This window comes from Drosophila gunungcola, unplaced genomic scaffold (genome assembly GCF_025200985.1).
Source record: "Drosophila gunungcola strain Sukarami unplaced genomic scaffold, Dgunungcola_SK_2 000001F, whole genome shotgun sequence".
In the NCBI taxonomy this organism is placed as follows: domain Eukaryota; kingdom Metazoa; phylum Arthropoda; class Insecta; order Diptera; family Drosophilidae; genus Drosophila; species Drosophila gunungcola.
In genome coordinates, this window is record NW_026453197.1 from 19,611,645 (window position 1) to 19,626,466 (window position 14,822).

Sequence of the window (14,822 nt, forward strand, 5' to 3'; positions counted from 1 at the left end):
TGTCATGAAACCTTGCAAAAGATTATAGGACTGAAATATAATTATTTAAAAGCTGAAATTTTGATATAAAATGTTATAACCGTAATATAAAAATTTGAAATCAAATACATCTTAATTTTGTATTTGCCAAAATAAGAATTGGTGCCTCACCTCTTTTTCCCATTTCCATTAAATCCAAGTAGCCTTGTTATAGAAAACTTTAAACTTCGTCACATATTTATTAAAAACCCACATTATCTCTTTGCCAGTCGTACAATACAAATCTAGATTTTTACAGCAAAACAAAATTTCCAGTGTAACTTACCAAATTTCTGTAAAAAAAACTAGGACAATGTCTAGCAAAAAAACAAATAAAATCACACCTGCGAACTTAGATGATTTGGCCAACCAGCTTTTTGATGAGACCAAACAAATGAGCATGTCGACTAAGGATCAGCGCAAATTGTTGCAGGAATATTTGAGTGCCAAAATCAAGGGCAGCGATGAAAGTGAAAATGACGAGGAAAGTGATACTGATTCAAACTCTGAAAGCGATAGGGATTCCGAGGATGACTCTTATTCCGATTCAGAGAATAATTCCGATCCCGAATCCGACGAGAAAACGGAGGAAAGCAGCGAAGAATCTAAATCTGAACTGCAGTCTTTAGATGATAGGGAAATTACAAAATCTACTAAAGCAGTTACTCAAATGAGTGAAAAAAACCAGGATGCCAGTCTCGTGGATCAAAAAATAAGTAATGAAATTACTACCAGAGAGTATGAGCATTCTAAAAGCTTGGAAACTAAACTCGGGTCCTTGAGTCAACCCACGTCCCGAATTCAGCGTCGAATTACAATGGCTGGTGGCTTAGTAGCTGCTCCAATTCGCAATTCATTGCCTTTTAACAAAGATATTAAGCTGCCATCTAAATCAGAAGTCAAATCCTGTCAAATGGCCAACAAAGTGACAATCTCGCCACGTGTGGAAGACCAAAAACCTCTAAATAAACCCAGTGTCAACTGCTTGTTCAACTTAAAAGCTGGTGATTTCTCCAAAGAAATTAAACAAACCACAATTAAGCTTTCTGATCCCAGGAATTAATAATGTAACTTTATTTATTTAACTCATTTTATACTTTGTAATATAAATTTATAATTTATGACCTTTTAGCTAAACTAAATCAATTGTAAACAAACTTTTGTATAAAGTTCTTATATTTAAAATTCTTATATAACTAAATAAAAATGTAAGAACTTAATTGATGCTTCTTAACTAAAAAGAATTTTGTTTATAAGAAATCTATGGGCCTTTAAATCGTTAAATGCCTTTTTATTTTTGCTTAAATCTCTTGTTTATCTGCCATTTATACTAAAAAAAACTAAATAAGTTTTAGTAAACTGCAATTTTTTGTGATGTTTTTAAACTAAAAATTTACTCTTCAGAAAGCTTTGTGCCTTAAAACTTATTTGTGATAACTGATTTCTCTAACCAGGAATCTTTTGGCTTTTCCTACTTAGATGTACCAATTTATTCCATTACGAAATCGCGTGAAATAAACCAATTATAACCATTAGAGCTAACCACAATAGCACATTATTCCGCCAATTTAAATTAATAAACTACCGAGAATGTAGGTCATATTTAATTTGACATTTTTGGGGCCCTACTTTCAAAAACAACTTTAATTGGTCTTTGGGGGCTGTCAGGTGGAAACTTTTGTGGTGTCAAATATTTGACCTAAGTTTGCCTTCACTTCACCGATAAACTGGGCGATTTTGTCAGCCAAATGTTTTTGGGGAAAGTTTGCGGAATAATTTGCAGTTGTTTTTTGGGCTGGCCCTTTTCTATCTTTTGGTTGTACTTTGGTTGGCCATAATTTATGCAAAAATTCTAATGAATTTTTCATGTACAACACAGCAACGGCGGTAGAGCAACAACTTTGCACAAATTAATGAAAATTCATGAGCGAATCCTGTATTTTTGGTGTCCCTCCTTCGATTTTTCCCACCCACCTCCACCTCCCCCTTCCCCTTGCCACGCCCCATTTAATGGGCACAAATTAAAAGCTGCCTAAACATTAATGAAAACCAAAGAAGCGTAAAAGAACAGGAGAAGGAAAGTGAAAATGGAAATGAAGGGCACGTCGGCCGGAAAATGGTGAAAAATGTGGCCCAAGTAATAAGCAATCAAGATTTGTGTGTATTCTTTTATGGCAAATTGGAAAAGTAATTGCACATAAAATTCATTGAATCGCAAAGTGTTGCCGATGACTGCAACTTATTTGTATTTGATTTATTTATTTATTTTATTAAGCAAGTTAAAAAACTTTTAGGGTTTTGGTTTTGTTTTATTTTATTTTTTACTTTTTTGTATGTTTTGAGTACATTTTAATTTAAATATTAATCTGTATTCATTTGTTACATAGTTTTATTTTCTAAAAATTATTCCAAAAAACTGATTTGCGCCCTTAATTGATATTAAGCTATAATGTAGATTATTCCATAGTAAAATAGGGTTTATAAAAAATGTTTTTATTCAGCACAAGCATTTGCACCTTGAAGGTATAAAGTTAATGGTGCTTTGTGAAATCGCTTCGGCTTCCTTGGTAGTTATAAATCAATCAATTTCATTTCAATTTAGTTTATTTTGTATGCTCTTAAAGCCAATTGCAATGGATTTGCATTGGCATTGAGTTTGGTTTTGGCATAAATCCATCTGAAATGAGGGGGTGGTTACTGATGCCTTTTGGGGGTTAACTTCGGATGCAATTGCTGACTTGCAGTGGGCATAAAAGCCGCAGGATGGGAATCACAGGATGCCTGGCAACCTGGAGGCCCGAGGCCAGCAATCAGTCGTCATATTTGGAATTTTGATTTCGATTCGGATACCAAATGCGTATTCGATTGTGGGCGTGGGCTTCAAACTACTACTGCAGCTCGATTTCCATTTCCCTTTTGGCCCTGCAAGAGTTCAGGTCCATTTCAGGTCGCTTTTGGAAACGGAATTTCTAATAAATTGCACAGAAAGTGCACGGGTAGAGGTGGAGAAAAAGGCACAGGTCACATTCAAAGGACCTCATGAATGAAATGCAAAATTGATGTGCCATCCGGACTCTACTGGACTACATTTTACCTGTACCGAAAGCATGTTTAACATGCTAAGATTGAGCGGAGAACACGTATATTCAAATTGAAACAAAATAATGCCACTCACTGTCATCATTCATTTTAAATTGAAACTGGGGATAGGTTGCCCAGCTCATTCTTCGCATTTTTAAGCGTAATTTGAACACGGCTCGATTGCAGATGACCAAAGCAGATTCTTGGTAATGAGACAAGCAAGTTCGTTAGGAATTTCATTGAAAGCAGTGAGAAAGATTGGAAATTTGTCATTCACACAGACAACAGATAATGAACGAGCAAAAAGCTCTTGGGAACTGTGTGGCTGAAAATTTAAAGATAAGTTTCTGATTCACAAGAGACTCTGCTAAAGTAGAGATTTAAAATCGGTGAATCAAGAAAATTAAATAAGCTTTTTAAAGCATGTTTTAGTCCTGACTATTGTTTGGGAAAAAAAACGAGATAAACTACTTAATGCTATGATTTCTATTTTAAAATGCATTTTTCTGGCAAATTTGTTTAAATAAATGGATAAGAGAGTTAATTTTTTGCATAAGCTTTTTAATATGCTTAAAAAGGAAAAGAATTTCAGTCTTAATGCTGAAGAATAAAAGTGGTGATGAAAAGAAAATTAAATAAGCCATCAGTATTTATTATCCATTTTAAATCCATTTTATTTTTATTGACAATTCTCTTTTTAATGGCAAGAGCTCTATTTTAAAATTAAGTTTTTCTGACAAATGTGTTTGTATAAATGCATGCTTAAATAAAGAAAATAAAATACAGGCCGGCATTTTGAATTAATGATTATCAAAGAAAGAAAGTACAGCCTTGATGACAATTTCAATTGTTCAATTTCAATTGTGCATTGCTATGTATTAACAGCTCATAAAAGTCTTGACTATTCTTAAGCTTCAAGCATGAGCAGTCACTTTTGATTGCATACTTTGAGGAGTCACCGAACACATCTCTTTACTATTGGCCATATTTTCTTGGTTTCTATTGCATATGCCTTTCAAAGCTCTTCACATCTTGCTTATCGGATAAACAAACAAGTTTTTGACAGGTACTCAACACATATTTGAACAATGTTGACATCCAGCAGTCGCTTGTTGGATGAACCGTAAACAAATAAACATTTTTGTTGCCTCACAGAATGGAACTCAAATTCCCTTGTCCCGAAAGCACTTTATCTTTCCTTTCCGGGCCTGGTCAGAAGTGGCACTCAATTTATTAGTCCTAGTCCTAGACGAAGGATGAGGCGTCAAAGTGGCTGCCATAAAAAGTTTATATTTATGCTGGACGTTGGACTAGAAACAGAAAACCATGAAGCCGCCTAATTGCGTGCCAAATTTGGTTGGGTCACTGGCGTCGGTTGGGGCCAAAAATATTTGCTTAGCAATGTGGCTAGATAAATCAACGAAACCACCACCACCCACCCGCACTCAGAGAAAAGCCAGAGACAGTTGGCATACCAGAAGGACAAGCTCATCCTCCTAAATTCCTCCTTCCGATTTCCATAGCCCCCAACCCATAAAAAGGCGACGTCAAACGTGTTTAAAATTTATGAATAAAATGAGTTCGCATAAATCAAGGAGCCGGCGGCGTCACAGAGAAAATGAAAAACGGCTCAGTGGCAGCAACATGTTAAGGGAAATTGCACAGAACAAAAATTGCATATACAACGTAATATTTTTAAAAAATTACTTAAATGTATTTTAAGCTTTGTACGTTAGGTATAAATCAAATAAATCTAAGCAAATCAATAGGCTTTAAAAAATAATATGCAATATACAGCATACAATAAATTTGTAAGCCGAAAATTCGCTGAACTTATTACGAAAGACCTCGGCTTCTATTTTTTATTGAATACTTTAAAACACATTTATAAAAGGTTTTAAGATTTAACTGGATTTTGTCAAAAACATCCGTTTTTTTAACAAACCATTTAAAATAATACTTTTTTTTTTTGCTTAAGAAAGTGTTTTTTTCTTAACAACTAAGAACCTTATTACATTTTAAAAGCCTTAAAGTATTTATGAACTTTTTTTTTACAAATGTAAGACCTATTACATAATATAATTAAGGTAACTACAAGCTCTTATAATATAATGCTTACAAAAAATTTTTTTCAGACATGGGGGACTTGTTTAAAAATACCTAAGATCTTAAAATAAAGTTCTTGAAGCCTAGTTTATTTTTTATATTTAGAGTTACAAGTTTTGTGTAATAAAATTATCAGGGTTATTATTACATTTTAATTGATGTGCCTTTAAAGAAATACTTGACATAATACTTTTTCACTTTATAAAAAGGTTTCTAGCTTTTAAAATTAGTTTTAGAAGATGCAAAGCCGTGGTTTGTCATACGATCTGGAAAAATCCCTTTGAGCTTTAGCGTTACTTCTTTCGTGTGAAAAACATTATATTTTTTCCATCTGTGTGGGGCTTGTCCTGCCAAGAGGAATGCCCCACTCAAAGGAATGTGGATGCAGGTCCTGCTGGAGCTGGAGCTGCTGTGAAATGCCGCCGCTTATTTACACTTAATAAAGCTGCAGTCTCAACTAAGCCGTGGCAAAAACAAAATAAAAAAAGGGGAAAAATACAGAGTGAAAGGCAGTGCATCTTTGGTGCTTTTATTTGTTTGTCATTCTGTTGGCGCATGTGTGCGATGGCATTAAGCGCTTAGCAAGTCAAGTAGGCAGGAGCGACTTTAATGCATAAACAGGCGCCAAGGCTCCAGTTCTGAGTCCTGCGTCCTGAGTCCTTGTTATGCTGCCCTTTAACGAGCTGTGTGGCACACTTGCATCGTGTTTGTTTTGCCATTGGCCCTGCCATTTTCCAACAGCTCCCCCCCATTTCCTGGAAAAGTCCCCTGGAAAAGCCTTGTCGTTGTCATGATTAATGTCCTTTGTTATTATTTATTTTCTTTGTGTCGCCTACCCTGACAGTTGTTGTTTCGCCTTGTTTCGCCTCGTTTTGCCCCAGCATTGACACGTAATGTCAACGCAAACGCCAGTATTGTGCCCCGCGGGTTGACTTTAACGCATCTCTTTTTTTTAGCCTTATCCTGGCAAAGGAAAATTTGCTTTTATCTCTCTCTCTCAATATCCTGGCTGGTCTGGTAATTGTGTGCTAAACACAAGTAATTTTTTTTGGTAAATGTACAATGTATCCATAGCAACATTTCAATTTCAACTGCCTCTGATTTGTAGAAATAAGCTTTTCTTTAAATAAAATATTCTTGAATGCAAATTGAAAGGAAATCAAAAGGCTTAGGAAATTTGTTGTCTAGTAAATCAGTTATTAACTTTTGTTGTGCTTGAATATTTCAATTTCTTAAAGCCCTTTGAATTTAAGATCCCTTTTTGTGACTTTTATCTTGTTATTTAGATCATCAAAATTTTAAGCAGATTTAAAAAAAGATTGTATATTTTCTTAGGAATTTGTTTCAATAAGCCATGAAATTGTATTTTAAAGATTAAAAAACCATTTTTAAGATTCCCCTCCAGCAAAGAAATACATTTTCCGATTTGCCAATTTTCACCGCGTCTAAAGCAGAGAAATTTTGTATAAATAAAAGCTTTGATAAATATGTCACCCGTGTCCACCCATTCTAAACGACATTTGTGGGCACTACCCAAAGAGAACTTTGTCCATTTTACCTTTTGATCCGTGCCCTGTTTATGTTATACAAAGTTCCACAAAATCCGACTAGTTCAAGTTTTGAGTGTCCCATGAAATGTGTGTGTGTTGGCACACTTTTATGACAGCATTGCTGCTTTCACTTTGGCTGCTTGGGGTAAATTCAGCACGTAATCAGAGTGCGGACATTCGTTATTGTCATTAAAGATGTCGGCGGGCTCTCAACGCTCAACGCTCGCCTCCGCACATATAATATATACATATAAAATATTACACATACCACACGTTGGCCGCCTGGCCAAACCACACGTGCCTGCGACGTGGCCCGGTTGACAGGGGGAAAAATGTCGTTATGAAATGAAAATCTTTTATTTTTTTCCCTTCTTTAAATGCCTTGACCCCAAAGCAAACAGCAGAAGAAGGACCTGGACGAGAGTAAACATCCCCGGCCAGGCGGAAAATTCCGAAAGGAGCTTCCTTTTTTTAACTATAGTTTGTGTAGTGGGTGCGGTGTGCCGGTGGACATCAATCAAAATGCAGGGGCTTCCTGTCGCCCACGACAACCACAACCACAATGCTCTTGGAATTTTCAATTTCGCCTTTGGGGGCGGCAAAATTTATTAAATTGTTGCGTCTCCAGTGTGTTTCTGTGTGCCAGTGGCATAATTTGGGGCTGTCCAAGATTTCCCTACAGTGGCGACCCTGAGCAATCAAGTTGCCAGCCAGCCAACTTATCAATCAATTCTAGGACAAGCACAAAAGAACGACTGTCCCCCCATCACAGATTTTGATTTGTTGATTGGCAATAACGATGAATGCAGGCCACGATTCTTTGCCATTTCCTTCTTGCGGTCGAGGTCTTTACTTTTCATTCCCTATTGGAAAGCGTTGCATAGCGAATCGAATCCAAACTGCCATAAATAATAGTTTTTGCATCTCGGAATGGTAGATAGTTTCTCGGCAACGGGGATTTTGTTGCCGTAAAAGCTTTTAGTTCTTTGGTTCTTGTTTTTATTGCCACGCTCGATGTCCAGAAACGCATTTGCGTGGCTCAACAATGGCGTTAAAATGGCCTATGAATGCGGCACGTAACGCAACATTGCGCATACGCCGTGTGGTCTTATCACTCGTCGGGGAAGGGACAAAAAAAATAGAAAAGGTAAAATCGAAAATAACCTGCACACAGACAAAAAAAAAAACATGATAAATATACATATAAAATGGTTACTATACTATTTACAAAAATTTAATGTATTTTGTTGTTTCGAAACAATTCAAATGGTTCGTAGAAAAACTATTTTTTTTTTACATGTATTATTTTCTTATACTAAAATTAAAATGATAGATAAACTGTTAATGTTTTTCATGAATTTTGTTTTAATTATTTTGTTGTTTTTAAAAAATAAAAGTTAGTTTAATTGTTTTACTTGTTTTATATTTTTTCTCTGTATGGACAACAACGACGGCCATGAGTTCGCATATTTATGAGACCAGTCCAAAGGACCTGCGAGGTGTCCTGATCCCTCGGGACGATTGGTCTCTTCAGGCCGTCAGTCTTTTATTGCAGAGGGGAAAATATACCAATTAGAGCGCTCGCTTGCCGCACTGCCCATCTGATTTAATTAGTTTCTATTTTCGCGCTGCGCTGCCTTTAGTATTGCTTTCCGTCTGGCATTCAGGTCACGTCTCTGCTGGCCTATTGATAAACAGACAGACGACCTCTGTCGCCGCCACATTTATTGACTGTTTTGCCAACGTTTTTCCCAGGACTTGCCATTGCTTTCCCCAGGAAAGCAGACAAAGTGAGCGTTTATGGTGCTTTTGCTTTTGCCTTTAGCTGTTGCTCTGGGGGAGTGCACTTCAATCTGTCGACTCGACAATGCTGAAAGGACTGAAAAGGATAGCAAGGACTCCATATGGCCAAACAATGTAGCCACTCGACTGCTAACTACACAAAGAATAAAAATCTAGTTTGCAGCACTTGAGCCCAAGAGTCATTAAGTATTTTATAGTGCAACTTGAATGGCAGGTACTTAAATGAAAAATGGCAGACGCATTTTTCCACTTAAGTTATTAATAGTCTTACTTTTATAATAATAACTATGATGAGATAGTTTGATAGTTTGCTGTTTAAATGAATCAATTCTAAAATATGGGGTGTTTACCAACTGTTTCCTGACTAATTAAAACAAATACAGCAAAGTTAATGAGAAATTGCAAACGTACTGTTGAAGCTAAGTTTTTAATGGTCTTACTTTTATAACATATTAATGATGGGAATTACACCATTAAAGCAAACCGAATTTGTCATAAGCTATCTATAAAAAATATTTTCATTTAAGAAACAACAAAATAAACAAAGAGTCATTTAGAATTGTATAGCTAACTTAAGTATAAAATTGCAAATTAATTTTAATTTACGTAATAGTTTCCTTTTCCTTACAAATTTCTAAATATAATTTTCTTCCTAGAAATAACTTGTTGAAATTGTTAGCTTGCCCTGCTCATTCATAGTTTTTTCAGCTTCTTGATGAATTCATCAGTCATTCTTTTCCCTACCCAAGCAAACTCTTATTGTTCTCGAAGTTACTTAATTTCTGGGCTTTCGTGGAGCTCTTATCAACAAGGGACCGGGATTCTCAGACCGTTGAGATTAATATTCGACGCCCTTTTTGCCCTGCCTGCAATTATTCAGCAATTAAAAACAAAACAGCCAGAAATGCGGGATTCGTGGGTTGGCTAGGAAAAAAGAAGGGTGGTTGTGGCAGCTAAATGAAATTGCTTTGGCTTAATTAATGGCCAACAAATGTCGAAGCGTCGTCGCCCTTTCCTTTTCGGTTGTCACAGGACAAAGTTAAAGCCAGGCAAAGACCACGAAAACTGTTGACAACAAAGTTCCAAAGTGATGCCATTTTTGGGCGTGGGTTTTGGAGCACGTCAAACAGGGCGAACAGGACGAACAGGACGTGCGTAACACACATGATGCTAGTCCGCTGGAAAAGCAGATGGAGGCAAATTTTTCACTGGCAAATTCCCGATGCGATGCGGGCGTTCTCCTTGACGTCACATACAACTGCGGTCATTTTAATAGTAGTGGAACAATATAAATTGTTTCAGAGTCTTTTAATTTAATAAACAAAATAATTTAATAAATTTAAATGTTTGATACTTTTTTAAGTTAGAAATTTTTATACATTTTTTTAATTATCTATTTTGAAATTTTTAAAAACATTAAACTAAGGATAAATGCGGATTTTTATCTTGCGCCACTAAGTTTAGGGAACAATTTCAATAAAAATATAAACAAAGTTTTCAGAAGTTGCTTTCGAACTATTTTTGATAGCTAAACAACTACTATTTTGTTGGCCGCAACTGTACAAGGAGACATGCTAACAGACATTTGACTAACGGCCAAAAGAGGATATATTCGGGAATCCTCCGGGCCATGAATTTGTAGTTGTCTTCACTTTTAGACTGTGTGTGTGTCGGCCATGTGCGACATGCTCATAAAAAGCGTTTATTTTAGCCAAGAGTCAAGCAAGCAGGAAAAACCAGGGAGGGGGTGGGGGGATGAGTCAGTATCTGGGGATATGGATATATTGGGGGTGTCGAGAGTCTGCTTAGCGACGTAATGCTGATTTGGCTCTTACCACATCGTTATGTCTCAACTGAAAGACAGCTCTGCTCCGCTTTCCACTTACCAGCTCATAATGGCGTCGCTTAAACAACTCTTTCATGTTCTAACCAAAGACTTTCTCTTCTCTCTTTTCTCTACTTTCTCCACAGGCTGCCAGTTTGTTAGGACGCTATGCATACCGCACTCCGAGGTCTGCTACGATGGTGAGTAAGATATAAGAACTAAGATATAAGATATAAGCTATGAGATAAAACGGCGACACCCAGTTAAGATGGTCTTAAGCCCCCGATTGTGGCTATCAGTCAGTATGAGTCAAAAGGGAGCAAAAGGATGCCAAGTTCGTGCAAATTGAATTTGCACACCATGAGAAAGGGATTAGTTTCACTGGTAGAGGAAGAACTTAAAGAGCTTAAATACAACCACCACTAAATTCTTGGCATTAGGTATGCCAAATGACAGCTTACGTTTAGTTTATTGGCTTTTATTTGGAAAGAAAAACTTTAATATGCCAGTAAAAAAAGTAGTTCAATGCAATCACAACAAATCACAATCTAAGTATGCAAAATATGATGAAAGCTTTTTGTGTTTTTATTCATATTATAATCAATATAAGTGTTGAAGCTAAGCAAGTCGTAGAGTTTGTATTATAAATGCATAAATGCAATTAAGAAAAATCGTTTAGTGTTTAAGTATTTTATAAATATTATATACAAGTAGGCATAAATTCAACAATAGTTAACTTCAATGGAAAGTCAAGTAAAGTAGTTTATTTTTATTTGGCAGACATTAAGTATGTTAAATGACAGCTTAAAAATTAAATGTTTTCTTACATCTTCTATAAAGATTGCTGATTTTCCAAAGGTATACATATTAATTTAAAATTGTATGAAGTTTCAATTATAAAAAAAACATTTTCTTTTAAAGCTGGCAAATTAATAGATTTTTATTCTTGTCCTATGATGATAACTGATTTTTTAAATGTATACATTTTAGTTTAAATCTTTACATAATATTTAATATAAAGATTAAAGTACAAATTTCTTTAAATGTGTACATTTTTAACTTAAATTAAAAAAGGCTTCCTCTAAATTTTATTTTATGACCTAAAGTACAAATCTCAAAAATGGACTAACTTTAATTGCTTTAAGCACTCCAATCCCCAAATACAATAAAAGCCTTCACTGTCGATTTCCGCCGCCATTACCCACTACAGTAGCCGAAATGCATCTTGAGACAAAAAAAAAAACCCCATTTTGTGTGGGTTAAAGGGCGAAGAGTGAAGCGTTAAAAAGGCATCCAAGCTGAACTCTGGCCCCGAGCATATTATTCGTATTTGCAGAGCTCTCTTCAGTGCTTCGGTTCAAGAGTTCACACGGAACGACACCAAAACAAAGTGTGAGATTTCTAGGAGCAGGATCGGGGTAACCAGATTCTAGGGGCACACAAAGTGTAGGAACTGGCAGTGCATTATCGAGAACACACTCAATTACTTATGTAGCACGGCGGAGGGCTAGAGAACAATTGGAAAAGCAGCTGCAGAGCTGGGGGAAAAAAAATGCTGCGAAAAATGGTGAAAATTGCACTGAAATGGTTGACCTCAAAAGGGGCGGTATGGGGCGGAATAGGGCGAAAAGGGGCGTGGCATGGCACTCACATATGCGGACTGCAGTTGTTGCAGTGGCAGTCGTCCGCATGAGAAGCATTTACATTATGCAAATTACGCTCGAGACAAGCCGCAAGGATATGCATTTAAATGGTCGTAAATCAGAATGAAAACAAAAGGTGCTGATGGCAGTATGAGGAGTAATCCGGAGGAAGAGGGAACACTGTACTGAACGAACCATTGTAAGAATACCGCCATTAATGCAGTAACATGCCCTATTAATATCGGCACTAAAGATGACAAAAGCGCATGTAAAAGAGCTCACAGTTCGTTTACGACTGAAATTCGGCAAGTGCAATTAGGGAAATTCGGAGTATAAAGATGGGAGGATAAGACCTGTACTCGTAATTAACTTTTGCGATCAGATAATGATACAATATGGGAAAATAAATTATAGAATTCTGGGCAAAGAAAGAGTAGATGTTTTTAATGGTATAACTTTTGAGTTCTCAGGAATGTATTCTTTATATAATTATGTTTTATTTTTCATTTTTAATTTAAGTTGTTACTATACTTAGAACAAACAATTTTAAGTTTAAAAGAGGGAAATCAATGAATTTCAACCATTCGTGTAAAGTTTCTCTGTCAACAAGGTGCAGAAGTTTGAAAGTTTGCTATAATTCAAGAGCTAAATAAAGTTTACTCCTAAGTATGAAGTAAAAGTTTTCAATTGATAAAGATATGAACAAGAAAGTAGAAAGAAAAGCTACTACTCCAATGGCTTCACTATTTATTGTATAAAAAAGAAAATGGTACACATAAATACAATAATTGATTATTTAGCTTAAAAAAATTAATTATTATTTTATTTATAGTTATCATATGAATTGCGTGATTTAATTTAAAAATATTTTAGTTATTGAAATGAATCCTATTTGCTTAAAACTTAAATTAAATATTTCTGATTTTAAAATCTTTTTAAATAAAAAAAATAATGTGATCTTTTTGCTGTAAATATATAAATTTAAACTAAATATTTCAGATTTCAGATATTTCCGAAAATAGTCTAACATTGAAAATAAAAATGTTTGAATTAATTAAGAATATGTTACTTTTAATATGGGTCCTTAAACGCAATTAAGATTTATGTGAACTAACCTTTTTAACAGTGTACTAACCTTGATTCTTCGCTTTAATTGCAGACAACATATTCGGCAAGTGCATTCCAACCACCGGCGTGGACGTTGAGGACATTGAGAAGTAATTACCTTGATTTAGCTCATAGTTAAACCTATATTAATTGGATTTATCCTTTCCCAAAAGGACACCACTCACAGAGGAGCAGTCCCGTGTGCTGGCCACCATGCTGGAGGAACTCCAGGGCGCCGGCTTAGGATGGGACCATCCGTACGTGCAGTGCCGCATCCAGGGATCGCTCTTCTCGCTCCAGCGGCAACAACAACTGCCGCCCAATCTGTGTGCGAATCTGGCGCCGGCTCCGCCGGAATTCGGGGATCCGGCCAGCGCGATGGCCTATGTGCGCTTCACGCCGCCAGAACCGGAACCGGAAATCGAGTACTACGACCAGCTCTATCCGGTGCTGCAGAAGAAGCAGAATGCGGATGTGGATGACATGTATCTCAATCGAATGCTACAAGATCGTCGCAGGCTAAGGCATGATCCCTCGGAACTGGAACACTTTGGCAAGCTGGATGGCCATGGACATGTGGGTCCCCAAGTGGATGCGCCCAGCATAATGGACACCTTTTTGGACACCGAAAGGCAGAGGATCGAACGGGAACAGCAGATGGCGGCGGCGGAGCAAGATGCCGATCGCCGGAATAGGTTGGAACTATACCAGATTCTGGCCGCCTCTGAGCCCGATCCTCAGCCCTTTCAAAGGAAACAGCCAGCAAATGCCATGGATCAACTGGAGGCCATTGTGGAGCAGCAGAAGGAGCAGCAGCAGAAGGAGCAGCGGCAGCAGCAGGAGCAGCAGGAGGCCAAGGCGCCGGTCTATGTGCCACCGGAGGAGGTGAACGAGTCGAGTGAACTCTACTTCCCGGACAACTTTGCTCCCTTCAAAAGAGCAAGGGGTCGCTTCAGGGGCGAGTTGGCCCGGGAAGTGGAGGATGAGCCACCCAAACGTTCCTTCTTCCGGGAATTGGCCGGTGAACAGGGCTTGGAGCAGGAGAAGCCTCTGAGGCACTTGGCAGCCCCTGCTGAATCCTCACCAGACCTGGCCAAACGACGCCCTCTGCCGGATGCCTACGATGTGGGCCTGCAGCAGCGGGAGCTGGCCTTCGAGTCGGGTTTGCTGAGGAACTCGCTAACCCCGCTCGAGGAGGAGGCCATGTTGGCCTCCAACAGCTTCCCGCGCCAGTCCAAAAGCCAGCGCGTTTACACCGAGGGCGGACTGCTGCCTGATGCCGCAGGATAATGCGCAGGACAACGAGGACATGCAGGGCGACGAGCCGGAGAGTGTGAAGCAATCGTTGCTGGCCAATATGCTGGGATTTGCCAGGCACGAGCGTCTGGATGTGAAGAAACCGGGTCCTTTGCTGGGACCTCCATCCACGGGCTCCGCCGAGATGCAATCCAATCAGCTGGAGACGGACAAACTGGCACGCAGTGGGAATAAGGAGGTCCTGCCCGCTCACATCAAGGACAATGGCAATGGCAATGGCAACTCCGACGAGGATGAGGCTCACAAGAAGAAGAAGGTCATGAAGCAGCAGCACTCGGCCGAGGACCATGCGCCGCACACCGTTGACACTGAATATGTGCATGTGTTCGTCAAGAACCCGTAAGTACTCTAATTACAAAATATGTTAGTAAA

At 37.8% G+C, this 14,822-nt stretch overlaps 2 protein-coding genes across 2 annotated transcripts in view; both read left to right on the forward strand.

Moving 5' to 3' along the window:
- The window catches only part of LOC128262503 (receptor-type tyrosine-protein phosphatase N2), a 45,471-nt gene that overhangs the window by 22,483 nt on the left and 8,166 nt on the right, over positions 1-14,822 (forward strand). Inside the window, 4 exon segments of the mRNA XM_052996806.1 lie at positions 10,530-10,583; positions 13,186-13,243; positions 13,307-14,405; positions 14,407-14,789. Of these exon segments, the coding sequence (XP_052852766.1) occupies positions 10,530-10,583; positions 13,186-13,243; positions 13,307-14,405; positions 14,407-14,789 (1,594 nt within the window).
- LOC128262510 (bifunctional lysine-specific demethylase and histidyl-hydroxylase NO66) lies at positions 216-1,127 on the forward strand. The gene has a single exon (XM_052996812.1). It carries the CDS (start codon positions 332-334, stop codon positions 1,079-1,081), a length of 750 nt encoding a protein of 249 aa, XP_052852772.1. The 5' UTR covers positions 216-331; the 3' UTR covers positions 1,082-1,127.

Bases quoted from the DNA above. Each gene is read 5' to 3' on its own strand.
- LOC128262510 (XM_052996812.1), top strand. From the start codon at position 332: ATGTCTAGCAAAAAAACAAATAAAATCACACCTGCGAACTTAGATGAT.